The 22,438-nt window shown below is 30.1% G+C and overlaps 2 protein-coding genes across 4 annotated transcripts in view; both read right to left on the bottom strand.

Annotated features, from left to right (window-relative positions):
- The window catches only part of LOC126768730 (general odorant-binding protein 70), a 35,973-nt gene extending 22,038 nt beyond the window's left edge, over positions 1 to 13,935 (bottom strand). The window contains exon 1 of the mRNA XM_050487006.1: positions 13,666 to 13,935. Within this exon, the coding sequence (XP_050342963.1) occupies positions 13,666 to 13,749 (84 nt within the window). The 5' untranslated portion in view covers positions 13,750 to 13,935. The remainder of the gene's footprint in view (positions 1 to 13,665) is intronic.
- A 3,072-nt stretch (positions 13,936 to 17,007) lies between these two features.
- LOC126768706 (facilitated trehalose transporter Tret1-like) lies at positions 17,008 to 22,344 on the bottom strand. Of its 3 annotated transcripts, XM_050486975.1 has the most exons (8): positions 22,225 to 22,344; positions 21,663 to 21,764; positions 20,251 to 20,409; positions 20,004 to 20,143; positions 19,229 to 19,354; positions 18,045 to 18,208; positions 17,485 to 17,623; positions 17,008 to 17,057 (listed from the first exon to the last, which is right to left on the bottom strand). In XM_050486975.1, the coding sequence occupies exons 1-6, from the start codon at positions 22,298 to 22,300 to the stop codon at positions 18,203 to 18,205; spliced, it is 609 nt and encodes a 202-aa protein (XP_050342932.1). In that variant the 5' UTR covers positions 22,301 to 22,344; the 3' UTR covers positions 17,008 to 17,057; positions 17,485 to 17,623; positions 18,045 to 18,202. The 3 variants fall into 3 exon arrangements, with proteins under 3 accessions (XP_050342932.1, XP_050342933.1, XP_050342931.1); XM_050486976.1 differs by lacking the exon at positions 19,229 to 19,354; XM_050486974.1 differs by lacking the exons at positions 17,008 to 17,057; positions 17,485 to 17,623; positions 18,045 to 18,208; positions 19,229 to 19,354 and adding an exon at positions 19,384 to 19,673.
- Positions 22,345 to 22,438: the final 94 nt, after the last annotated feature.

Raw genomic sequence — 22,438 nt, forward strand, 5'->3', positions numbered from 1 at the left:
GGGTAGGTACTACCCACTCATCAGATATTCTACCGCAAAACAGCAATACTTGATATTGTTGTGTTCCGGTTTGAAGGGTGAGTGAGCCAGTGTAATTACAGGCACAAGGGACATAAAATCTTAGTTCCCAAGGTTGGTGGCGCATTGGATATGTAAGCGATGGTTGACATTTCTTACAATGCCAATGTCTAAGAGCGTTGGTGACCACTTACCATCAGGTGGCCCATATGCTCGTCCGCCTTCCTATTCTATAAAAAAAAAAAAAAAATTACAGGCACAAGGGACATAAAATCTTAGTTCCCAAGGTTGGTGGCGCATTGGCTATAAGCGATGGTTGACATTTCTTACAATGCCAATGTCTAAGGGCGTTTGGTGACCACTTACCATCAGGTGGCCCATATGCTCGTCCATCTTCCTATTCTATAAAAAAAAACCTACACTTTAGATTTAAAATGTCGAATTATAATATAGCACTATATATGCAATTGTTGCTTTATTTACTCAACAATGAAATAAAAAATCCTTATCTCTTTTATTGCAGTATCTAAAAACAAACGTATTTTCTCATGTTGATTAGTAAACTGTATGTAAGATGTATGCTAATTATACTATGAGTTGCTATTAACATAAATTGCTATGCATAGAAAGCAACATGTGTTAGCATTATACCGTTTACTGTTTACAGTAGGTCAAATTTAAATAATAATTTAGTCGAGTATAGGAACCCGATGATATTAGGAACATATTGTAGATGAATAATAGTTTTACAGTAAATATATTGTTGTTGTAAATGCTTTTTAGGACTAAATAACAATAAAAGCTTATTGAAGTAATTTAACAAGACACTCAATTTTCTTTTCTCAAACAGGACATGTTTTGTGTAGGTGTTGTATTTAAGTAACACAAGTAGGCTATAAATTTTCAAACGTTTCATTCATAATATAAATAGTGTTCCATAAAATCATTTTTGAATTTATGATAAATAATTATTTTTTATTTAATTTTAATTAATTTTTTCATACTCTATTTCAATTTTTACATAATTAATCTAAATTAAGTATATTAGCCTACTGAGCTATAAAATTCATTTAAAAATTATAATATTACTTGTCTAAATCATTTCATACATTCGATGTATTTTAATAAAAAAAGGTTGTATTGATTTAAATAAGTTTTTCTATAGCTACATCGAAGGAGGTCTCATATCAAGCTAAATGACACATTTTAACAAACGCGGGATCTAGACTATTACTTATTATTATTTTCATAGACTATAAAATCCAACATGTAGGAACAGACGTTAATACATTCTGAAAATGAAAAATCTATTAACGTGCGCTGGTGTTTCAAAGTCGAGGTTTTAGTTTTTTAAAGGAAAACAAAAATATCAAGGAAAAGTAGTGTCTACTTACATGATTAACTTAAACGTAAAGCTACCACGTTTTCGGAATATAGATTCTACTGAGAACCGGCAACGAACCATTTAGTTATTCATTACCAATTAAATTAAATATTAATTAAACACATTTATTTTATAGTATAGGTAGGCGGGTTCGTGGGTTCAAACCCCGACAAGCACCACTGAATTTTGATGTGCTTAATTTGTGATTATAATTCATCAAATCATTCAAGGAAAACATCGTGAGGAAACCTGCATGTGTCTAATTTCACTGAAATTCTGCCACATATGTATTACACCAACCCGCACTGGAACAGCGAGGTGGAATAAACTCCAAACCTTCTCCTCAAAAAAAGGAAGAGGAGGCCTTTAGCCCAGCAGTGGGACATTTACAGACCATGTGGTCTACCATATGCTCGTCCGCCTACCTATCCGTAGCAGCCTGTCACCAACGCCTATAGACATTGACATTGTAAGAAATTAACCATCGCTTACATCGCCAATGCGCCACCAACCTGGTGGCACCCACCACCACTCACCCTTCAAACCGGAACACAACAATACCACGTACTTCTGTTTTGCGCTAGAATATCTGATAAGTATATAAGGGAGACCCAGACGAGCTTGCACAAAGCCCTACCACAAATATAGTTGTGATACCTACATTTGATTTAATATTGTACTATTGAGAATATAACTTAAATTAAATTGATTACACATTAATGTTTAATTGCAATCAATTTAATTTAATTAAATCATCAAAAAAACTCATAATTATTAAATTATGACTTTCACGTGTAAAAAAACCGATACGATTTTGATCTCGTTCGATTCGCGTATGTAGAACATGTGCAGAGTAAAATTATATAAATATATCGAATACTCCGGAGAAAGTAATCAAAATTAAGACTAATAAATAAACTGGTTGTAACATTTTCTTAAATGCTAATCATTTTATAAATGTATAATTTAAAATGAATATCCGTTTATGAGAGTTATTTATTGAATAACTATATCGGGTGTAAGATAATTGAATACGGAGCTATAATGAATATCATTAATTCTATTAAGCTAAAAATTATATTTAATTAAATAAATTTTAAGCATATAAGCGATAAAAACTTTTATCTCACAACAATTTAATAAATTTAGAACAAAATACAACATTTATCATATTGTCACCAATTCAGCGGGTTTTGTTGTTTTTGTGTGAAAAAGATTGTGCTACATTTCTGATCTGAAAGCTTGAGTGAAACTAATTGCAAGATAATTTGCAAGATTGGACCTACATAATTAAATGACCTAGTTTAATTGAATATATAATTTTGATTCTACCTACAAACTGCTGACTCCGCTATGTTCGATGATATTATCGAATTCTAAAACCAAAAATGTTCCTACATTCCGTTCACTCGTTCGTAATTGAGTAATAAACATCCCAACACTTTTGCTTCATTATAATGTTAAGTAAAAAATAAAGAGTACATTGACACTTGGCATTTATTTTCATGGCATTCTCCGAAAGCTTTACTAAAATAATTCAACGTGATTGTCTATGGTCGCTGGTCGCTTCAAATGTTAAATCAATTGTTTTATTAGCGCCTTTTGTGTAACTAAAGTCTGCAGTCGGCTGCGGTTTTGATAGCTGATACCTTATCTTATATAAATAAATTACAACAGGGATAGTTCAGCAGATTTTTTATAGATATACATTTTGTGGAGTAGCCGAGATGGCCCAGTGGTTAGAACGCGTAAATATAAACCGATGATCGTGGGTTCAAACCTGGGCAAGCACCACTGAATTTTCATGTGCTTAATTTGTGTTATAATTCATCTCGTGCTTGACGGCGAAGGAAAACACCGTGAGGAAACCTGCATGTGTCTAATTTGCACTGAAATTCTTATTCTTAATTACACTAGCTTACTCACCCATCAAACCGGAACACAACAATACCAAATACTGCTATTTTGTGGTCGATAAATATGTTATTAAATATATGTCCCTAACTGGATTCTATCGCAATCCCTCGTATAATTTAATCTTAAATCTTGTATTCAAACTGCGTAAGTCTTTCAACTAAACTACTCAACTTATATAGGATTACAGCCTGACTGTTATATAAGCTGACCGCAAATTCTTAGGCAACCAAACAGCCTTAAGATAATTCCTAATTCGATTCGGTTTATGCAGTTCTTACGCAACTTTACCTAAGACTAATGGAGCAATACCGTAGGATTTTATTGATCGTTTTTATACATTACAAATATGTAATTTATAAATATATATTTATTACGTTTTCATATGCTTGTTAATATTGTATATATATATATATTCCTAAATCATGAATAGTTTATTTTTGTAAATTATTTTTATTAGTTAAAATAACTTGATATGTCAGGTAAACTAAAAATGATGTTGAACTTCCGTGCTATTTTGCGATTACGGTGACAAGCTATTTTGAATTTTAATGCGTGTATCCTTTACAGGTTGTAATTATTATGCTCCCAGCTATTGTCGCATATCACTTTCTGACAATTCACGATCGAGTTCTGCGGTAATGAGTTTGTTCTTAGATAATAGTTATTATATAGTTTTCGTTCTTTAAGCGTTATTCAAAATTATTAAAAGGTAAATATTGATGGTCATTTAAATATAAAACTCAATTGTTTAATGTCAAAATCCATTCACTTGACACCAAATTCACGAAGTACAAGGTTATTGTGAATATTTCTGTATATTTTTAAAATCCTGAGAGAGATTATATTGTACCGTTAGATGTATCGAATACATTATTTCCTATTCCACTAAACTAAAAAAAAACATGTAAGCAGCGCTTACATTCGTAGACTAATTGCTAGATTGTGCTGACATACTTTTATCCAGGCTAACCAGACTTGGATTAATGCACAGTCGATAGCTTTTACGAGATAAGTTTTGTAATTTTTTTTTATCATAAAAGGAAATTTGTTAATATTCTCAAAATATTACGTGGATAAGAGGAGAGACGGCGTAATCTCAATCGAAGATTGAAGGTATCACTGACATTTAATGTAGATAAAATTGTTTATAATTCATCTGACTGGTGGTAGGGCTTTGTGCAAGCTCGTCTGGGCAGGTACCACCCACTTATCAGATATTCTACCGCAAAACAGCAGTACTTGTTATTGTTGTGTTCCGGTTTGAAGGGTGAATGAGCCAGTGTAATTACAGGCACAAGGGACATAAAAACTTAGTTCCCAAGGTTGGTGGCGCATAGGCTATGTAAGCGATGGTTGACATTTCTTACAATGCCAATGTCTAAGGGCGTTTGGTGACCACTTACCATCAGGTGGCTCATATGCTCGTCTGCCTTCCTATTCTATAAAAAAAAACTCGTGGTCAGCTGTTAAGGAAAATATCGTAAATAAGCCGTAAAATAAATGAGCTGGATGAAATCGGCATTGGAGCAGCGTGGTGGAGTGAACTAAGAGTCCTTCTAGAACCTTCTCTCCAAGAGAAGGAAAGACATTTTCCCAGCTGTGGGATATTTACAGGCTGTTACTTTACTTACTTACTTGAATCAGTAGTTTAAATTATTAATAAAATTATTTCACTGTCTTCTAATCTGAGGTATAATATTTAAGTTATGTTTTGGTTCTATGCGCGTTTATTTGGTTTTAAATCGATTATCGGTGTAGTAGTGTGAGATTAAATACAACTTCATCTATTCTATTTCTACAATTTTGTTAAAGTTTACCTCTTTACGTTTATGAACTGATACGGACATATGTATTTCCTACAAAATACATAATGATGTAATATTATACAAAATATTCTTCATATTAATCTATATAAATTTAGGCGCATATTGAGTGTATAACAAATTTTCGGAAAAAGGGACCACTTGATGATAATGATAAGAGGTCAGTTCTCCCCATAAACTGAATCCTTGTGAAATGTATAAAATGTTCGCTTTCGCACATATTTGTATGTACAATAACAAGTTTGTAATAAACTGTTATGTTGGGATCACATTAATAATACATTTTTTATTTATTATCTAAGATAACATTCGCTCTAACATGTACCGATGGTTTGTCACATTTGAGTCATAAGCAGTGGGCGCAACCTTGTCGAGTCATTTATAGATTTGCCATCTATATAAGGTATTGTGTGGGTCGGTGACGCTAAAGGCTTTATCCGCTGTCTCTGATAATCTTCCAAATATATTTTTGGATATTTTAATTACAGAATCAAATAAAAAAAAGTATAAGTATTTTAGTATATATTGATGTTGTTTTCAAATCAAATCAAAATATACATTATTTAAGTAGGCTCTTTCGAGCACTTTTGAATCAGTTTCCAAGATTAAATCATATTTAAAGGTACCACCGGTCCACCGGTTCAAAATGTAGATTCAACCGATATTAACCAACAAGAAACTCGATTACTCTTTTCCGATAATCAAGTTAAAACGATAATTAAATACAATTTAATTGCTATTTATTCGCATGAAAATCAACGAATACTAAGTCTAAACTTTCTAATTCTGATAAATATCTTTTACTATTTTCTTTCCCGTAGAAACATAAAGGCACTAGGTATTTGGACCGTGTTTGGTATTCAGTTGTTCTATCTATTACTCGTTGTTCGGTAAAACTAAAAACTTCGACCCCCTGGTATAACTTAATCAAGTGTTATATGAGAGTAACAGTTACATCCTGTTAATGTTCCACTGCTGGGCTAAGGCCTCCTCTCCCTTTTGAGGAGAAGGTTTGGAGCTTATTCCACCACGTGGCTTCAATGCGGGTTGGAGTTGTGTATTCTAACACATGTGGCAGAATTTCAATGAAATTAGATACATGCAGGTTTCCTCACGATGTTTTCCTTCACAGTCAAGCACGAGATGAATTATAAACACAAATTAAGCACATGATAATTCAGTGGTGCTTGCCCGGATTTGAACCCACGATCATCGTTTAAGATTCACGCGTTCTAACCACTAGGCCATCTCGGCTTATTCGGATTTATTCAAAGAAAAAAAAGATTTTAAATATGTTAAGATTGTAGAGTCGAGTATCTTATAAATTACAATTGTTGTGTTATATCGACTTAAGCAAGTAGAAAAGATATAAAAATATTTTTTATTATCAAAATGTAACTGCAAAACTTTCAAAGATACATACATTAAATATATTTTAGTGATACAGTAACAGCCTGTGAATGTCTCACTGCTGAGCTAAGGCCTCCTCTCCCTTTATTGTTGTTTATCCAATGTTTTCCTTCACCGTATAGCACGAGATGAATTATAAACACAAATTAAGCACATGAAAATTCAGTGGTGCTTGCCCGGGTTTGAACCCACGATCATCGCTTAAGATTCACGCGTTACCACTTTAACACTGGGCCATCTTGGCTTTTTATACGATAGTTATACGATAACAAAGAAAATACATGTGAACAAAAAATGATTAATATTTGTTATTATTTTGTATTCGGCCACGATGACTAAATTCAAAGACTGACCATCTGTGCATAATAATATTATTTTAGTAGAAGAAAAACAGATGAAGAGTGCTTCTGTGATACTCACTTTCATAGCATGGAAGGAAAACCTGACATTGTTGATTCAACCTGATATTTGATTAATAAACTTAAGTTCGTTATTTTAACACCTAAAAGCCACAAAGCCAAGTTTTTTATAAGGAATATTAAATTGTGCATTAAATAAAACATTAGAGTAACATTACAAGGGACACAAAGGCAGTTTTATATAACTGTAACAAATGCCACCATGAGTATTGGCAATGTGTGACATATTATGCAATATCAGTATCTGTAACAGGCCTGAGCATGAACTTTCAAATGTGACAACAAATACGGCGAGTAAATGTATACGCATTGTTTTAAAAATACACTGAGCGATTTTATTCTGAGTGTACATTTATGGCTACACTTTATGTCACCTAAACCGTCGCGGAAAGATATGCAAGGCTACCCTTGACTTTTGTACACCGTAATACCATAAATATTGCAATTACCGGTGAAGCATTACAAAACTTCCGTCCTATTTTGCCGATAAGTTAAAATGCACTTGCATAAGGCTTCTGACATAACATTTTAAAGTTTGCATCATCTGTCTATGAAATTTACTATTATTTATTTTATTTTATTGCATCTTTGTGTAGTTTACCGATTTATAGAACCTAGTTGTCGCATATAACAACATCGTTTGTAAGTTACAACCAAAGGGTTGAATACTGCTACCTACTACTAATACTCTAGTACTAAATTCATCTGTCATGACGGAGTCCTTACGATTCTCTCAGAATTTTTGGGGTGACGTATTAAGTGGTAACAGCCTGTGAATGTCCCACTGCTGGGCGAAAGGCCTCCTCTCCCTTTTTGAGGAGAAGGTTTGGAGCTTATTCCACCACGCTGCTCTAATGCAGGTTTTTTAATTCAGGAATTATAATCACAAATTAAGCACATGAAAATTCAGTGGCGCTTGCCCGGGTTTGAACCCACGATCATCGGTTAAGATTCACGCGTTCTTTCCACTGGGCCATCTCGGCTGTTTTAATGTATCGTACTAAGTGATAAGCAATAATTGTTTCTTTTTTTTTAATGTTTTTCCGTAGCCTCTGCAGACAGATTGTCCATTGCTTTGGTGTATCTTTCTATCAGTTAAGAATTTGGTGGCTTGATGGGCCCGAGTTGTCTTCATCGTTGTCATAATTATATATTCATAAAATCTCGTCGCATGTATCGGTGTATGCCAGCAGTTAATAGTAGTGCTGTTGTAATTTAAAACGTTGCGGTTTTACGGAGTAAAGCGATTTGAAAATCATAACCCATATAAATACAGATACCATAACGATTTCTAGTAATAGCTTAACGCTACGTTGACTAACAAAATAACGCATAGAAAAATAGGTATTATTTATTTTTTATGTATATAAAGAAATATTTTTGCGTATATATATTATTTTCATATTGTAATATTCAGTATCAAAAATGAAAACAAATTAATGACAAAGATTTTATTTTATTTTATTAAAACAAATTAACATCTTCTTTTATATGTCACGATACGCAAAACAATGTCGTTTTTTACAAGTTTTATATTAATATTAAAATAAAGTCAAACTGGTTTGTCCTTACTTCCTAAACATGTAATAAAATATTGATACGTTCGAAATATTTAGTCCACTAGCTACAATTGAATAATTAATAATAACTTTATATTCGAAGATTATTTTATAAAAACGATACAAAAACAATTTCAGTGTTTTATAATACGTCAATCATCATGGCAGTTTTTCTATACCATGATAATACCCTTTCTTTTCAACTTTTTTATCTTGAGTGCTCACAAATTTTCACTAACGCAATTATTTCGTATAAGGACATAAAATTCATAACAATTAAATTAATGTATACATTTAAAACGAGTGTAAAAAGCGCAGCTATTTATTTAGTAATATTATATACTGAACGCTTCTTCGAAACGCGCTATGACTTCAAGTATAAGTTATATGTGTATTATTTGTATTGTTTTTTCAGTTAGGCATAAAAACCGTTCTTCATATATTTCGATATTAATTACATGTTATTCACTCGAAGTATAGATAAATGAAGATTCTATACAACATTATCTAATTTATAATATGTAAAATATTATTTTTGTTATTTTTGTCTTTTTATTATTTATTGTTTTGTATATATGATCCTTGTTTGGTCGAAATAAATAATTTTATTATTATTATTACATGTTATTGTAATATATCGTATCGGTAATATATTCCAATTTAATAAAACAAAATAGTGCCTCCCTTGTCACCCGTACCGCTCAATGTTTTTCATTGTTTTTATTCTTATTGTTTACATATAAGACATAACTGTATTATTGAACTATATTTTAATATATCAAATAAAAACATCGTTATAGATTTAAATAATGTTAATAAATTATGTTCTATTAATACTATTTATATTGCAAAATTTCAATATTTAACATGACCTTTTAAAAATTCCAGAATAATTAAACGCAACGCAAAAACATGTCTCAAATCTATGCATATTATAATGATTGTAATTTATATTCATACAATTAAATAATTTAAATTTATTTAGTTTTTATTTAATTAATATTTATCCATTATACGGACAAAAAATAAAGTGTTGCAAGTTTAGTGATTTTGATTGATGATATGAGTATAAATAGGGCGTTACGACAGTCGATATATAAAATAAAATGATAAATAAATTAATATAAAATTAAATTATAAATTAAATTAAAAAATTAATATATATATATATATATATATATATATATATATATATATATTATATATAATTTATATATATATATATATATATATATATATATATATATATATATATATAATTTCAAATAAATAATATATATCTTTAATTAATATTATTTTATTTTAAATAAAAAATAACTGGTAATTAAAAAATTTGCAAAAGTGATTATATTTGTTCGTTATCTGTGCGTCTCCGCATCGTTCATCCGATTGAATTCAAACTTAGTTGTCGTTAGCTCTTATGTAGCTTATGTAGTATATGTGTGGCTCGCTTAGCGATCTGGTGTCGAAGAATCGTTTACAATTTAAAGTCACCTAATAGATATATGTAAACAGGCTTTAGAATGATTGATTGAACTTCGAAGTGACAAATTAATTTTAAGTGCATTATTTATTAATCCTCCTTTCGACACTAAGATATTTAATGCCAAAATATTGAAACAAGATCATAGACATATTTTAATTTAAATGCTTGTATATAATCTGTATTTAGTGAGTAACATGACAATGTATCATAGTTAAATGTGCTAATTTATAATATCCTCACAAATGAACTGTTATCAAAGGTTATTGACTATTTATAAACTAAAAAAACGTTATCATGTGCGTGTGCTTGTGAAATGTAAGATATTATTAACTATTGCCAAAAAAAATTAAACTTTAGTAATGATTATTAAGTACATCAATTATATACCCCAGAGCTTAATCTCTACATTGATTTCTATGGACAAAGTACATTAATCTGGTTTTGTCTATCTATTTGAGAATGTAACATTATTTAAATTAGACAAAGGTACCTAATACAAAACAAAATTAAGAAGGTCACAACAAATTAGCGCATACCATGGTGAGTTCACTTTCTCCGTTGTTTTATTTCCACGCACCAGTTCTTGGGGACATTTGATTTTAATCGGTTAACCAGGGCTACCACTAGAAGCGTACTAAAGTATATTTTATAAATTTTTCTTTCATTGATGATGCCATGAATTGATTTTTTGTGCTTGTACTTTCAACCCTATTTTATCTGTCACTGTGTGTGTAATACCGGTCGTGCGCATGAGTTATTTAATAGCCTAACATATGTGATGCGGCAAACCTTATAAAATCTTTTAGTTAAAGATTTTTATTTTATTCTTATAAGATGAATACTACCAACATATCTCTATCTATAATAATGATAAATATACTTATATAGCTAAAATAACATTAAATATGTTACTTTTGTAAAACTTGAAATAAAATGTTTATAATATTTCAAGTTTTGCAGAAAGTATAGACCTTAAAATAAAAATATACTATAAAACAGTAAAAACCTGTAAAAATCTGATGAGGAGGCTTGTAGCCCATTTATTCTATTCCACTACTCAAAATCCAATGCGAATTGCGGAATTCCATCTGACAACACTTTCAAGCTTTGCAAAATGAATTCTAAACACAAAATTAACGTGGAAACTATAGTTTATGCCCGGACTTAAATCATAATCTTCAGTTATGATTTCACAAATTAAAGACGCATTCCAACGTTTGATTCTCTCTTTCTAATTTATTTCTGTCTTATGAACTAAACTAAGATTTTAACAATAAAAAAATCATTTTATTGATAGGGGTTACACTATAAAATTTTGACTATAATGTTAATTACTTAATCATAACTTAGCCCGATTAACACATGACTTTAACTGTAATTTGTCATGTAATTTGAAATGGAATTTGTCTGTATATACATTTTGTACTAATCAATACTCTAAACTGCTATAATTAATTACACTCTTTTGCTCATAATTATTTTCATTCTATTTCTTAAGTGGCTAGTCTGGAGAGTTGTTACGGTTTTCAATTGGCTAACATAAGCAATATATCTTGTGTCAACATCACATTAAGCATGAATGACCTTATCTAATTAGTTAATAGATCTAATTCAAAAACTCTGACGTCAACATATATTTGAATGAACCCTAAGTTTCATTAGTTTGTGTGGTACTAACAAAACCCCTGCATGTTATATCGATTAACAAGTACACTCTATGTAAAATTCAACACAATGGTGACAATTTTGAAACATTTTTAATATATTTTTTTTGTATTTCGACATTTTGCTTATGGCAAACATTCTACCCAGATTGCTACTTACTATATTGTTTTAAATGTGTTAAAATTCGTAGTTTATTTATTAGTCTTCATAGATTATATAACCATAATATTATGCAGTTAGCTCTATATAGAGCATACAACAAATTTTATCTAATTATGATATGTGTTTTTTTATTGATTAGGTAGGCGTACGAGCTTATGGACCACCTGATGGTAAGTGGTTACCAACGTCTATAGACATTGGCGTTGTAAGAAATGCTAACCATCGCTTACACCGCCAATGCGCTACCAACTTTGGGAAGTAAGATGTTATGTCCCTTGTTCCTGTAATTACTCATAAAACTGGCTCACCCTCCTCACTCTGAAAACTGGAACACAACAATAACAAGTACTGCTGTTTTGTGGTAGAATAGTGAGTGGGTGATACCTACCCAGGCGACCTTGTACAAAGCTCTACCACCAGTTCACCACATCATTCAATCGTTCGATTTTTGCAAACTCCAGAAGTTTGTTATTTGCGTATTTAATTTATTTAAATACATTTATCTAATTAATTTGAAATGACCACGATTTGAATAATAAATGTTGATTTATTATACATTATAATTATTTTAATAATATATGCTCATAAAATATATTAGTAAATTAATCGCAAGATGAAAATATATGATTGTCTTCGTGATTGAATTTCGACCACGATGGGGATTCTCAGAGCTTAGTCAACTTCCCAAGAGAATTTCCTACTGAACAATTATCTGTGCACATAGATGCACTTAATATTCTTACTCTTAGCTTTATTCTTAGTCCAATGAGACAACAAATAGCTCAATAGCCTTTTACTAAGATTTTCATGATAGAAAAACCTACAAACTTGTGGATATATGATGACACAATACAATAATTTAAGACGTAGGTAAGATTGATTTTGCATTTTCTCTTTGCTTAATGGGTTTTTGTCTGATTTCGATAATTCATGATAATTTTATAGGAGAATTCTGACTATCGTATGACGTGGACAGCAATTGCCACCATGCCATGTTAAATCTGATATTCAATAGCCAATTTGACAAAAACAAAGGCTTTTAAAGAAAGTAATGTCATCGTAGTGTCAAGACATTCGATTTTTGTATATATTTGTATGTATCTAATAATCCGCAGTGATGATGTCACCCTGCAAGTACCGACTGGTGCACGACATACGACTTTTATAATTCTATTTAATATTCTCACGTATACTTTAAGATAAGTATTTGGAACAGAAAAATAAATAAACAAATCAAATTATTAGATTTTTTTTCAATTAGAATAACCCAAAAATACCATTTATTTTTTTAAATACATTTTTTAAATGTATAGCCTGTTATAATTTTCACTCTCGTGCATTAATTTTTTATTATTATTTTTAATTTATAAAAAATATGTTTGCATTCAATTGTTGCATATACATTTTGTGTTTTTTTTTTAATTAGATTAAATATATCAATTTCATTTTTTCAAATATTATTAAAATGAATATATTTTAAAATGCTAAATTTTAATCCTACATATATAATCAAATATCTGATTAAATCATAATAGATCGTTACTGTGACTCAAGAAACAGTCACACGCTTTCAAGGTTGACAAGAAACTGGAGCAGTTATGTGCAGAACAAGTTGTTATTGATTTTAAAACGATATATTTTTATACAATATTATTACATATATACAATACGTTTTCATTCATTATTTTTATATAAAAACTATTTTAATTTTTAAAAATATTTAATATTATGACCACACGTAAACAAGTTACATGCATGCTTGAAACATAAGGCTAAGTTTTATACGAAAAAAGGTTTTGAAATTTAAAAAAAAATTACTTACAGTCTCAGCAGATATAGCACTATCACTCAATGGAAAACTGAAAACATAGAGGCACCACAAAAGCGCACTAACTTTACGATACATTTTTATTGCAACAGACACAAAATTAATTAAAAAAGTTATTTATACACGGTAGTCGATTTAAATATCGAACGATTTTTATTTACTGCGACGTGAGGCGAAAGGCGCGCGACCGAACGCAATATGGAACTTGGTTGTAAGTGCGCTGATTTTTGAAAGGCCCGCGTAGGAGGGTTTCGCGCCTATTTCAAACTGTCATAGTGCGTTCCGTTTTTGCAACAGATACTTTCGTATGAAAAATAATAATAAATAGAGAATAATGACAAAGAAAATAACTTTTTGAAAGTAAAATATCTTACAACATAATAATATTACTTATATTTAAGTTTTTATGTATTTAGCTATAATTAATTATAAAAATTTAAATATTGTACAATAATGATAGCTTTATTCGTTTATTTAAATCATTGGTAATTGTAAATTAATAATAATATAAAATAAAATAGATAAATAACATTTAAATTTAGATATTATTGTGTTTGAATACAATGTGATAAAGGAAATCTAAAGATTTCTAGTCGTGTTCTTATTAACAAATACAATACATGAAGCAAAAACTAGTTCGGGCGCGAAAGTTGACTTGACAATTGTTTTATCAATTGTTAAGATAGATTCACAATGTACCCTACACAATAAAACTTTTTAATTAATTAAATTGACATTTGGAATAAAAATTAAAAACTTTTTATATAACCGTTTACTTACATTTTTACATATAAAATTAATTATAGAAAAATCTTTTTCATTGTATAAAAAATAGAAAAAAAGCTTAATACGAGTATATCATTCATAATACTTTTTGACTTGTAAGTTTATCCGTCCGTCCGTAACAGCCTGTGAATGTCCCACTGCTGGGCTAAAGGCCTCCTCTCCTCTTTTTTGAGGAGAAGGTTTGGAGCTTATTCCACCACGCTGCTCCAATGCGGGTTGGTAGAATTCACATGTGGCAGAATTTCAGTGAAATTAGACACATGCAGGTTTCCTCACGATGTTTTCCTTCACCGTAAAGCACGAGATGAATTATAATCACAAATTAAGCACATGAAAATTCAGTGGTGCTTGCCCGGGTTTGAACCCACGATCATCGGTTAAGATTCACGCGTTCTTACCACAGTACGTTTATAAATATATATAAATATAACAAAATTATTGCCACACTAAAATTTGTTTTTATGAAATTATCAAATATATATAATATAGATATGAACCATACGTGTAATAAATATGACTAACATAAAGTGATAGTTTTTTTAAATGTGCAATTTGAAACAAAAAAAAATATCCTTTTGGTTTATGACCAAACCAAATCGATACTTTTACAAGACTTAAAGCATCATACGAGTAATTACTCTAATAATTAATAATTAATAATTTAATAATTGTTACTAAATTCGAATTTGCTAACTTCCTATAACTGTAATTTAAACTTAGTTTCTGACTAGGTAATTATTTTTTTTATATCCTGGGACATTATTCACACACGGCCATCTGATCCCAAATTAAGCAGAGCTTGTACTATGGAAACCAGACAACTGATATACTACATATACTACTTTTCTTTTGTAAATACATACTTATATAGATAATTACACCCAGACTCAGGATAAACAGACATGTTCATGCACACGAATGTCTGTCCTGGGTAGGAATCGAAGCCACAAACTTTGACGTGAGACAAGTATCTACCAACCACGCCAACCGGCACGTCAAAATCGTAGAAATGAGAATAAATAATAATGCAATTATTAAATTAAATAACTATAAATAAATAAATAAATATAAAAAAAAAACAAATTATCTATGTTAAAGAGTAACTACAGAGTTTCTAGCCGATTCTTCTTGGTAGAATTTACATTGCGAACCGGTTGTAACTAAAATTTAAATTAATCTTTTAAAATGACGAATTAAAAATGTTCACCATAGCCTACTTGTATAAAATATATTTTAATTATTCTATTAATTTTACTATCAGATCGCTATACAAATGATTTCATTAAGATTTTCAAATATGATTTTCTCAGATTTATTACATAACATAATTACAATATATGTACGTTAATTAGACTTAAACAGCTTTACGAAAAGCATAATTATGATAAATATCGCTATGAAGCAATGTCGGTACTAAAGTAGGACATATGAGGTGCATGAATCTAGATTCTCCCTTGTGAAACACTTTTTTGCACTTTAATATGTGCTAACGATACACTATCTCACAAAAGATATGCCTCGTATTGAATAACGTAATAGTATCAATGGCGTTTATTTTTAACACAGCTAAGAAATATTAAAAAGGATTATTTGCATATTAATGACTTCAAATTATTGATTCCCCTTACAAAAATAAATGATAGTATTTTGGGTAAAGTGACGGCCTGAAACTTACAGCTCTTTTTGAGGGTTGGTGGACACACATGGAAAATTGTCATCTCAAACATATAGGTTTCTTAAAGAAAATTTCCTTCAGCGCGGAGTGCGAGAAGAATAATCAAAACAAATTAAACACATGAAAATTCAAAAGTCCTTGCCCAAATTCGAACCTCTAATCACGGATTATATTTTATTTTGATTATTTAATTATTGATACTTAATTTCCTCTTAAAGGTAATGGAACATAGAGTCTCATCATTATATTTATTTCTTCTCCTTAATGTGTTATTTTTCGAAGTTCGGCGACCATTAAGAAAACTAGAATTTTTGATAACACGTCTTTTAAAAGTAACCCTTTAGCGAAGATATCTTCCGGCCCGCACTCTGTCTTCCTTGTAATTTTGCCCTGTACTCATTTATCATTATGTTGCCGAATTTTCTAATTATTTTTTTTATAATACAATTATAAATTATTATTGAGAAGTTCAAATTCTAAAGTTATAGACATAAATAATGCATTTTAACAAGTTAGTTAATGAATTGAATTAATAAAGTCGAAATAAAAAAATCAAAGCGCTTATAAATGTTAATTTTTTTATGTTCTTGTTCCATTATCACGAACACTTTTTTACTTGACGACATACAGATTATAAATTAAACCACCATAATATGATTAAATCAATATTATTTATTTTCATCGTTTTTTGTTTCTAATTTTAAATTCGATCCGCGATAATGAACCTTAGATTCTTCTTTGTTACTTTTATCAGTTATCTTTACGAGTGATTTGGTAGACGGTCCGGCATCTTTGTTTAGCAACTGCATGGACATGATCCGGCGTTGTGACGTCAACGTTGAACGCCGATCGTTATAATATTCTTCTATCTCTTGTAGTGTTAAATCTCTTGTTTCTGGCAAGTAAAAGTATAAGAATATGCAGCCTGGGTAAAAAAAAAAACTATTATTCGTATAGTTAATTTAAGGTTTTGTAAACCTAATATTAAAAATGTAGGCCATGTTATGTTTAAAAACAAAAAAAAAATATTAAACATACAAAACCATTATACGGTTGAGAAATAGAAAACTAAGAATACTTCATTACAAAATTATATAAGAAATACTTGAAATGACTATAGAAGTATAAATTAAACATAATCATACAAATATATCTATTTCCTGTTCCTGTATAATCAATTAAAATCTAAACTTTGATGGTCGAAACGAACTATATTTTGTGAATTTATTTAAGGATCTTCGTTACAACATACACCCCTTGAACATGATCAGTACAAATAACAGCACAATTCAATTACATACAGGAAACCGTAATTATATATTTATTTAACTATAAATACAAAGTAAAATAACCTATTAAAGAAGAAACGCCGAAAGCAAGAATCGTGTTCGAAAAACCAAGCATATCTCGCACATACGGGTAACAAATGTTCGCAGTGAATATAAACAAATTTAAATTTGATATTGATATCCCTCCAAGTAATCCTCTTACCTAGAAAATCAAACAAATAAATAAATATTAAAAAACACCTATAACAAGAATGTCATTTACCTACGTAATTTATCACCTATTGCAAAAAGTCTGTTGGACTTTACACTTGAAATATAATCCAGTAAATGCCCAACTACGGAAGAAAGGATTTGGAGCTTATTCCATCACGCTGCTCTAATGCGTGTGTCAGAATTTTTATACGACACTTGTAGATTTCCTTTTCTCACGATGTCTTCCCAAGCAAGATGTCACCGCCAAGCACGAGATGAATTTTATTATAAACACAAATTAAGCACATGAAAATTCAGTGATGAACCCGCCTTGGTTGAACCCTCAATCTTCTTTTAAGATTTATATATACTAACCACTAGATCAGTTTAATTTAATATATTTCAAATTATATTTAAAATAATCAACTTACTTGTAAAGGATACAATTCGTACATAATTAGAGGCGGTAGAGTATAGTAGCCCATCGTGACAAACGCAATATACACCATATAGCCAATCTGAGGCCAAACAGTCGATTGCTCTTTATATCGAATCAAAAGAGCGAGAGATATGCAAACTATACCAACACCTATACCTGTAACAATATAAACATCATGAATATACCAAGATCCTTAAACCTTTTAATGTACTGAAGCATAATTACATTAATATTGTTAAATATATTGTTATTATTAAAAAAAGAAACTACATTTCACTCACAACTTAAACATTTTTTATATATTTATCACTTCGATATGCAAAGTTGATTTAAGCCATTGAATATTTTATTCCGACTTTATTACGATTAACATTATTTTAAGAAAGGTACTAGACAGTTTTATTATATGAAATCTACTAGCGGCTATTAATATTTCATAGCGATAATCATTTTCATCAATAAGTGATGATTAATCATCAATATGGCCATAATTATTATTTTTGTCAAGACTTCAATTCAAATAAATTATTTAAATTAAATAAATTACTAAATATAAATTTATTTTTAAATCAGGATTCTGAATTTTAAAAAACCTAGTTACCTATTAATTGTAATCAGCACTAATAACAAAGTCTACCATATATACCATTTAATAAATAAATAAATAAATAAATATTAGTTGGGTGTACCTGAGCTTATCGCTAAAGGTCTTCTTCCAATATTAAATATAAGAGCAGCTGTAAATAACGCCATAATAATCCTTGTTAAACTTAAAATAATGTTTCCTATTTCAGCGCTCACTGACGACTTCGACCTCTGTTTTATTAATTAAGAAAAAAAAATGCATCTATTTACAAGAGCTTTGTCAGTCTTCAAAATCAAAGATTTAATCTACTATTGTGAATTTCAAAGCTGCATATACCTTTGATGATAAAGATGTGAAAAAAAAGGAAAGACAGTATTTATGTTCTTAAAAATATTTGCTATTTCACTTATTGTCTACTGTGATTAATGTAAAATAACAATGACTAAATGTACCTGCCGACATTAAATTATAGAATACATAGACAAGCTAAATGCATGGTCTTAATATTGTAAAATTTGTATCGAAATTGATAATAAAGATATTCCCTGTATACATATTTAGACTATTGAAATAATATAAATAATAAATACCTCTAATATATCAATAGTCCACATAAATATAACTGAGGCACCTGACAGTTGGGATATCACACCATATATTGTCATAAGGAAAAATGGTTTCAAGGAAGACCGTCTTAAGAGTGCCGCTAATTCTTCCTTAAATGTCAGTCTAAATTAAACGCAAATTTCTTATTATATATATATTCTATACTATATCTAAACGTTTGTTTTTATAATATTACTTGTGAATATCATTCTCGCTTTTAAAATCTATAAGTTCCTCCATCTCAGCTTCGACATTATATTTCTTTGAACGGAATTTCTTGAGTGACGCCTGCGCATCTTCTATTGAGGTTTTTTGAAGTAAAAAATATGGCGTTTCAGGAAGACAAAAGTACATTAGAAATAACGAAATTGTAAAGGCAGAGCCTACGTAGCATAGCGTTGTCCATTTTAACATAGAACCTAAAGTGGCCTGAAAATGAAAGACTTATTACTAATGCCACTCGTGATAAGGCCGTGTGCCCTCTGAGTAAAATCATAAATTACTGAATCGCAAAACATAATTTGTTTATAATGTTGTGTATAAGTTTGAAAGTTGTGTGAACTAGGTAGTTTAACAAGATTTAAATATTGTATAACACCTGGTAGGCATTACGCGATGGCGTGGTATTTAGTTTTTGCAGCGCCATTGTTTATGCAAAAGGTGACGAATTACCACTAGGACTATGTGCTCGTCTGTCTCTCTATAATAAAAATAAAATGGTAATTATGATAAGTGCAAAAAAATAACTTGATTTTTTACCTGCATAGCAATGCCAACAGACATAGCAATATTAGGAAACGAACCAATCACACCCCTCATATTCGGTAGTGAAACCTCAGTCATGTAAACTCTAGGAACGCACATCACCATCCCAAGACCCACGCCAGTAATAATTCTACCTTCAAAAACAATTCATCATCTAATATTACAGTTCTATTATATCATCATATGGGAAATTATTGTTGCAATAGTAAAATAAGCCAAATAAGTATCAGTGTCTACTAACCTAGTATAATATGTTTGGCAGAGTTAGCAACACCAGTATATACCCATCCGATACAAACCGGTAGTTGACTGTAAATGATCATAGTACGTCTTCCAAATTTATCTATCAAATAACCGCACAAAACACAACCAACTGGAGAAGCTAAAGATATGACACTAGCTGAAAAGATACGAAATAATATATTACTTTTTATTATAGAGACTTTTTTACTAATACAATTTTTCTAGTGGCTAGGGTATAAGGCCATGTCCTGATTTAAAATTGTTAGGTCACTAAATTTTTTTATTTTTTCTGGTACGTTAAAGCATATACACTTTCTGAATAACGGGATTTCTGTATGACGTCGTTAGTCCTTAGATTGCAATCTGCGTGCAGTTGTACGTGTTTGCGCAAACACTTGCGCACTATAATATCGAAACTAGTCTTTGTTATAAGCAGTCGTGGCTGAAATTCAATCGAAAGGATATTAAAATATAAAATCAAAATTATTGACAGAGAAATTTAAGGTTTACTTAACCGATCCATGATTCATCAGCGAGTGTCACTTTTACTAAAGAGTCAGGTAAAGTCAATTGAGGGAGTGCCACAGCTGAGAATCCATAAGCCAATCCAATTGTCACCATCGACAAATTAACCCAAACACCATACCCTAATTGAATAAAAGACGTTTTCGTCCAAAATCCAGGATCTGGATAGTTGATATGTAATTCATGAGTCATAGTTAAATCATCATATTATGTTAAAATTTATTCTTAGAGTTTTTATTAATTATTAGGTAGCTTCTTAGGTACCGTTATATTTAATATAATACGATTAATGTCACAATTGTCATTTTTACAAATTGTCTTTTTATTTAGCTCTTAGGGAGGGATCATTTTAGTAAAAAAAAAACCGTTTTTATACAATATTTTTTTTTACATTTCAAATATTCAAAATAAATGGATAATGTATATTAAGGTAAGATACTTCAACGAACGTCACTTAACGAAATTATACAATTGATAATAATAATTTTGTAGGTAATATAAAAGTATAAAATGTAAATATTTAAAAAAAATAAGAATAGCAACAAGAAGTAGCAGTTTTAATAATAACTCCTTAGACTTTTGTAGCACTCACTCCTAACACAAGCCTTACAGGTAATTAGAGAGAAATATAGGGATAAAAATAATTCTCTATAAACGGGATTGATTCTACTTTATTAATTCAATTTAACATTGCCTTGTTCTTTGTTTGGTTTATGTTTCATTTCAAAGTAATCTCCTAGTCTTATAGTTGCATTTTGCAATTGTAAGTATAAATTATTTGTGATTTTGTACCTTAAGGTATTTTAATAATTTGAGGGTAGATAAAGGGTCTTGTATATTTATTATTTGCAAAGTCAGCTGTGAAAACTGGTTTTGCATTTTTACCTAAACGATTTTGAATGTTTTCTTCGAAAGCGGCCAGTTTCTGTAGAAGAGTTGCTCGTGAAATCGAATCGAATTCCATTCCATCTGCTTGTCGGAGTTTTGCTGTAACCAATATTTTTATTATAAAAGTAATAATACAGGAGCAGCCTCTTAAAGAAAAAATTTGTGCTTATTCCACCACGCTCTAATAAGAGTTGATCTGACACGAGTGGTAGAACTTCATCCCACATGCATCTATTTGGCAATTTTACTTTCCTCACGATGTTTTCATTCATTATCTGTCGTATAAGTATCCAATAAGGATACGAACGAGTTTGAATTAACGTGTTCTATTCACAAATATACATATTATTTACAAATTTAATTTAATACACACTATAAGCTAAACAATTTCATCCCAAATAAAAGTTGTTCCAATTCTCTATGAAACATTATATGTTTATATCTATGATGTATGATTACATCTTTCTGTTATGAATACTATATAAAACTGTATTGAATAAGTACTATTGAATTGAATGCTATGTGCATTGAATTAATAAATTTTGAATATCAAACTTACCTTTTCCCCTATATATGTCAGATAAGTCTGCGCTACATAAGTGCAGAATAATGAAGTAGAAAACAATGCAACGCATGTTTTCCCACGTAGACTATAAATCTTGTACTAATCAAAGCTATTCATAAACATAGATAAAGTTGTTTTTTGGCAATAAATTTTACAAAGGCTGATATTTTTGTTCAGACAAAATGATATTCTACGTTTTTTATTCGTA

The sequence above is a fragment of the Nymphalis io genome, chromosome 5 (assembly GCF_905147045.1).
Source record: "Nymphalis io chromosome 5, ilAglIoxx1.1, whole genome shotgun sequence".
NCBI classification, from domain to species: Eukaryota; Metazoa; Arthropoda; class Insecta; order Lepidoptera; family Nymphalidae; genus Nymphalis; species Nymphalis io.

What these genes read in the sequence shown, in the direction of transcription:
- LOC126768706 (XM_050486974.1), bottom strand. Translation starts at nt 22,300, where the DNA reads ATGCGTTGCATTGTTTTCTACTTCATTATTCTGCACTTATGTAGCGCA. An exon ending in TGCCAAACATATTATACTAG is followed by an intron (nt 20,144 to 20,250) that starts GTTAGTAGACAC and finishes TTGTTTTTGAAG; the next exon opens with GTAGAATTATTACTGGCGTG. An exon ending in CTGTTGGCATTGCTATGCAG is followed by an intron (nt 19,674 to 20,003) that starts GTAAAAAATCAA and finishes TTTCATTTTCAG; the next exon opens with GCCACTTTAGGTTCTATGTT.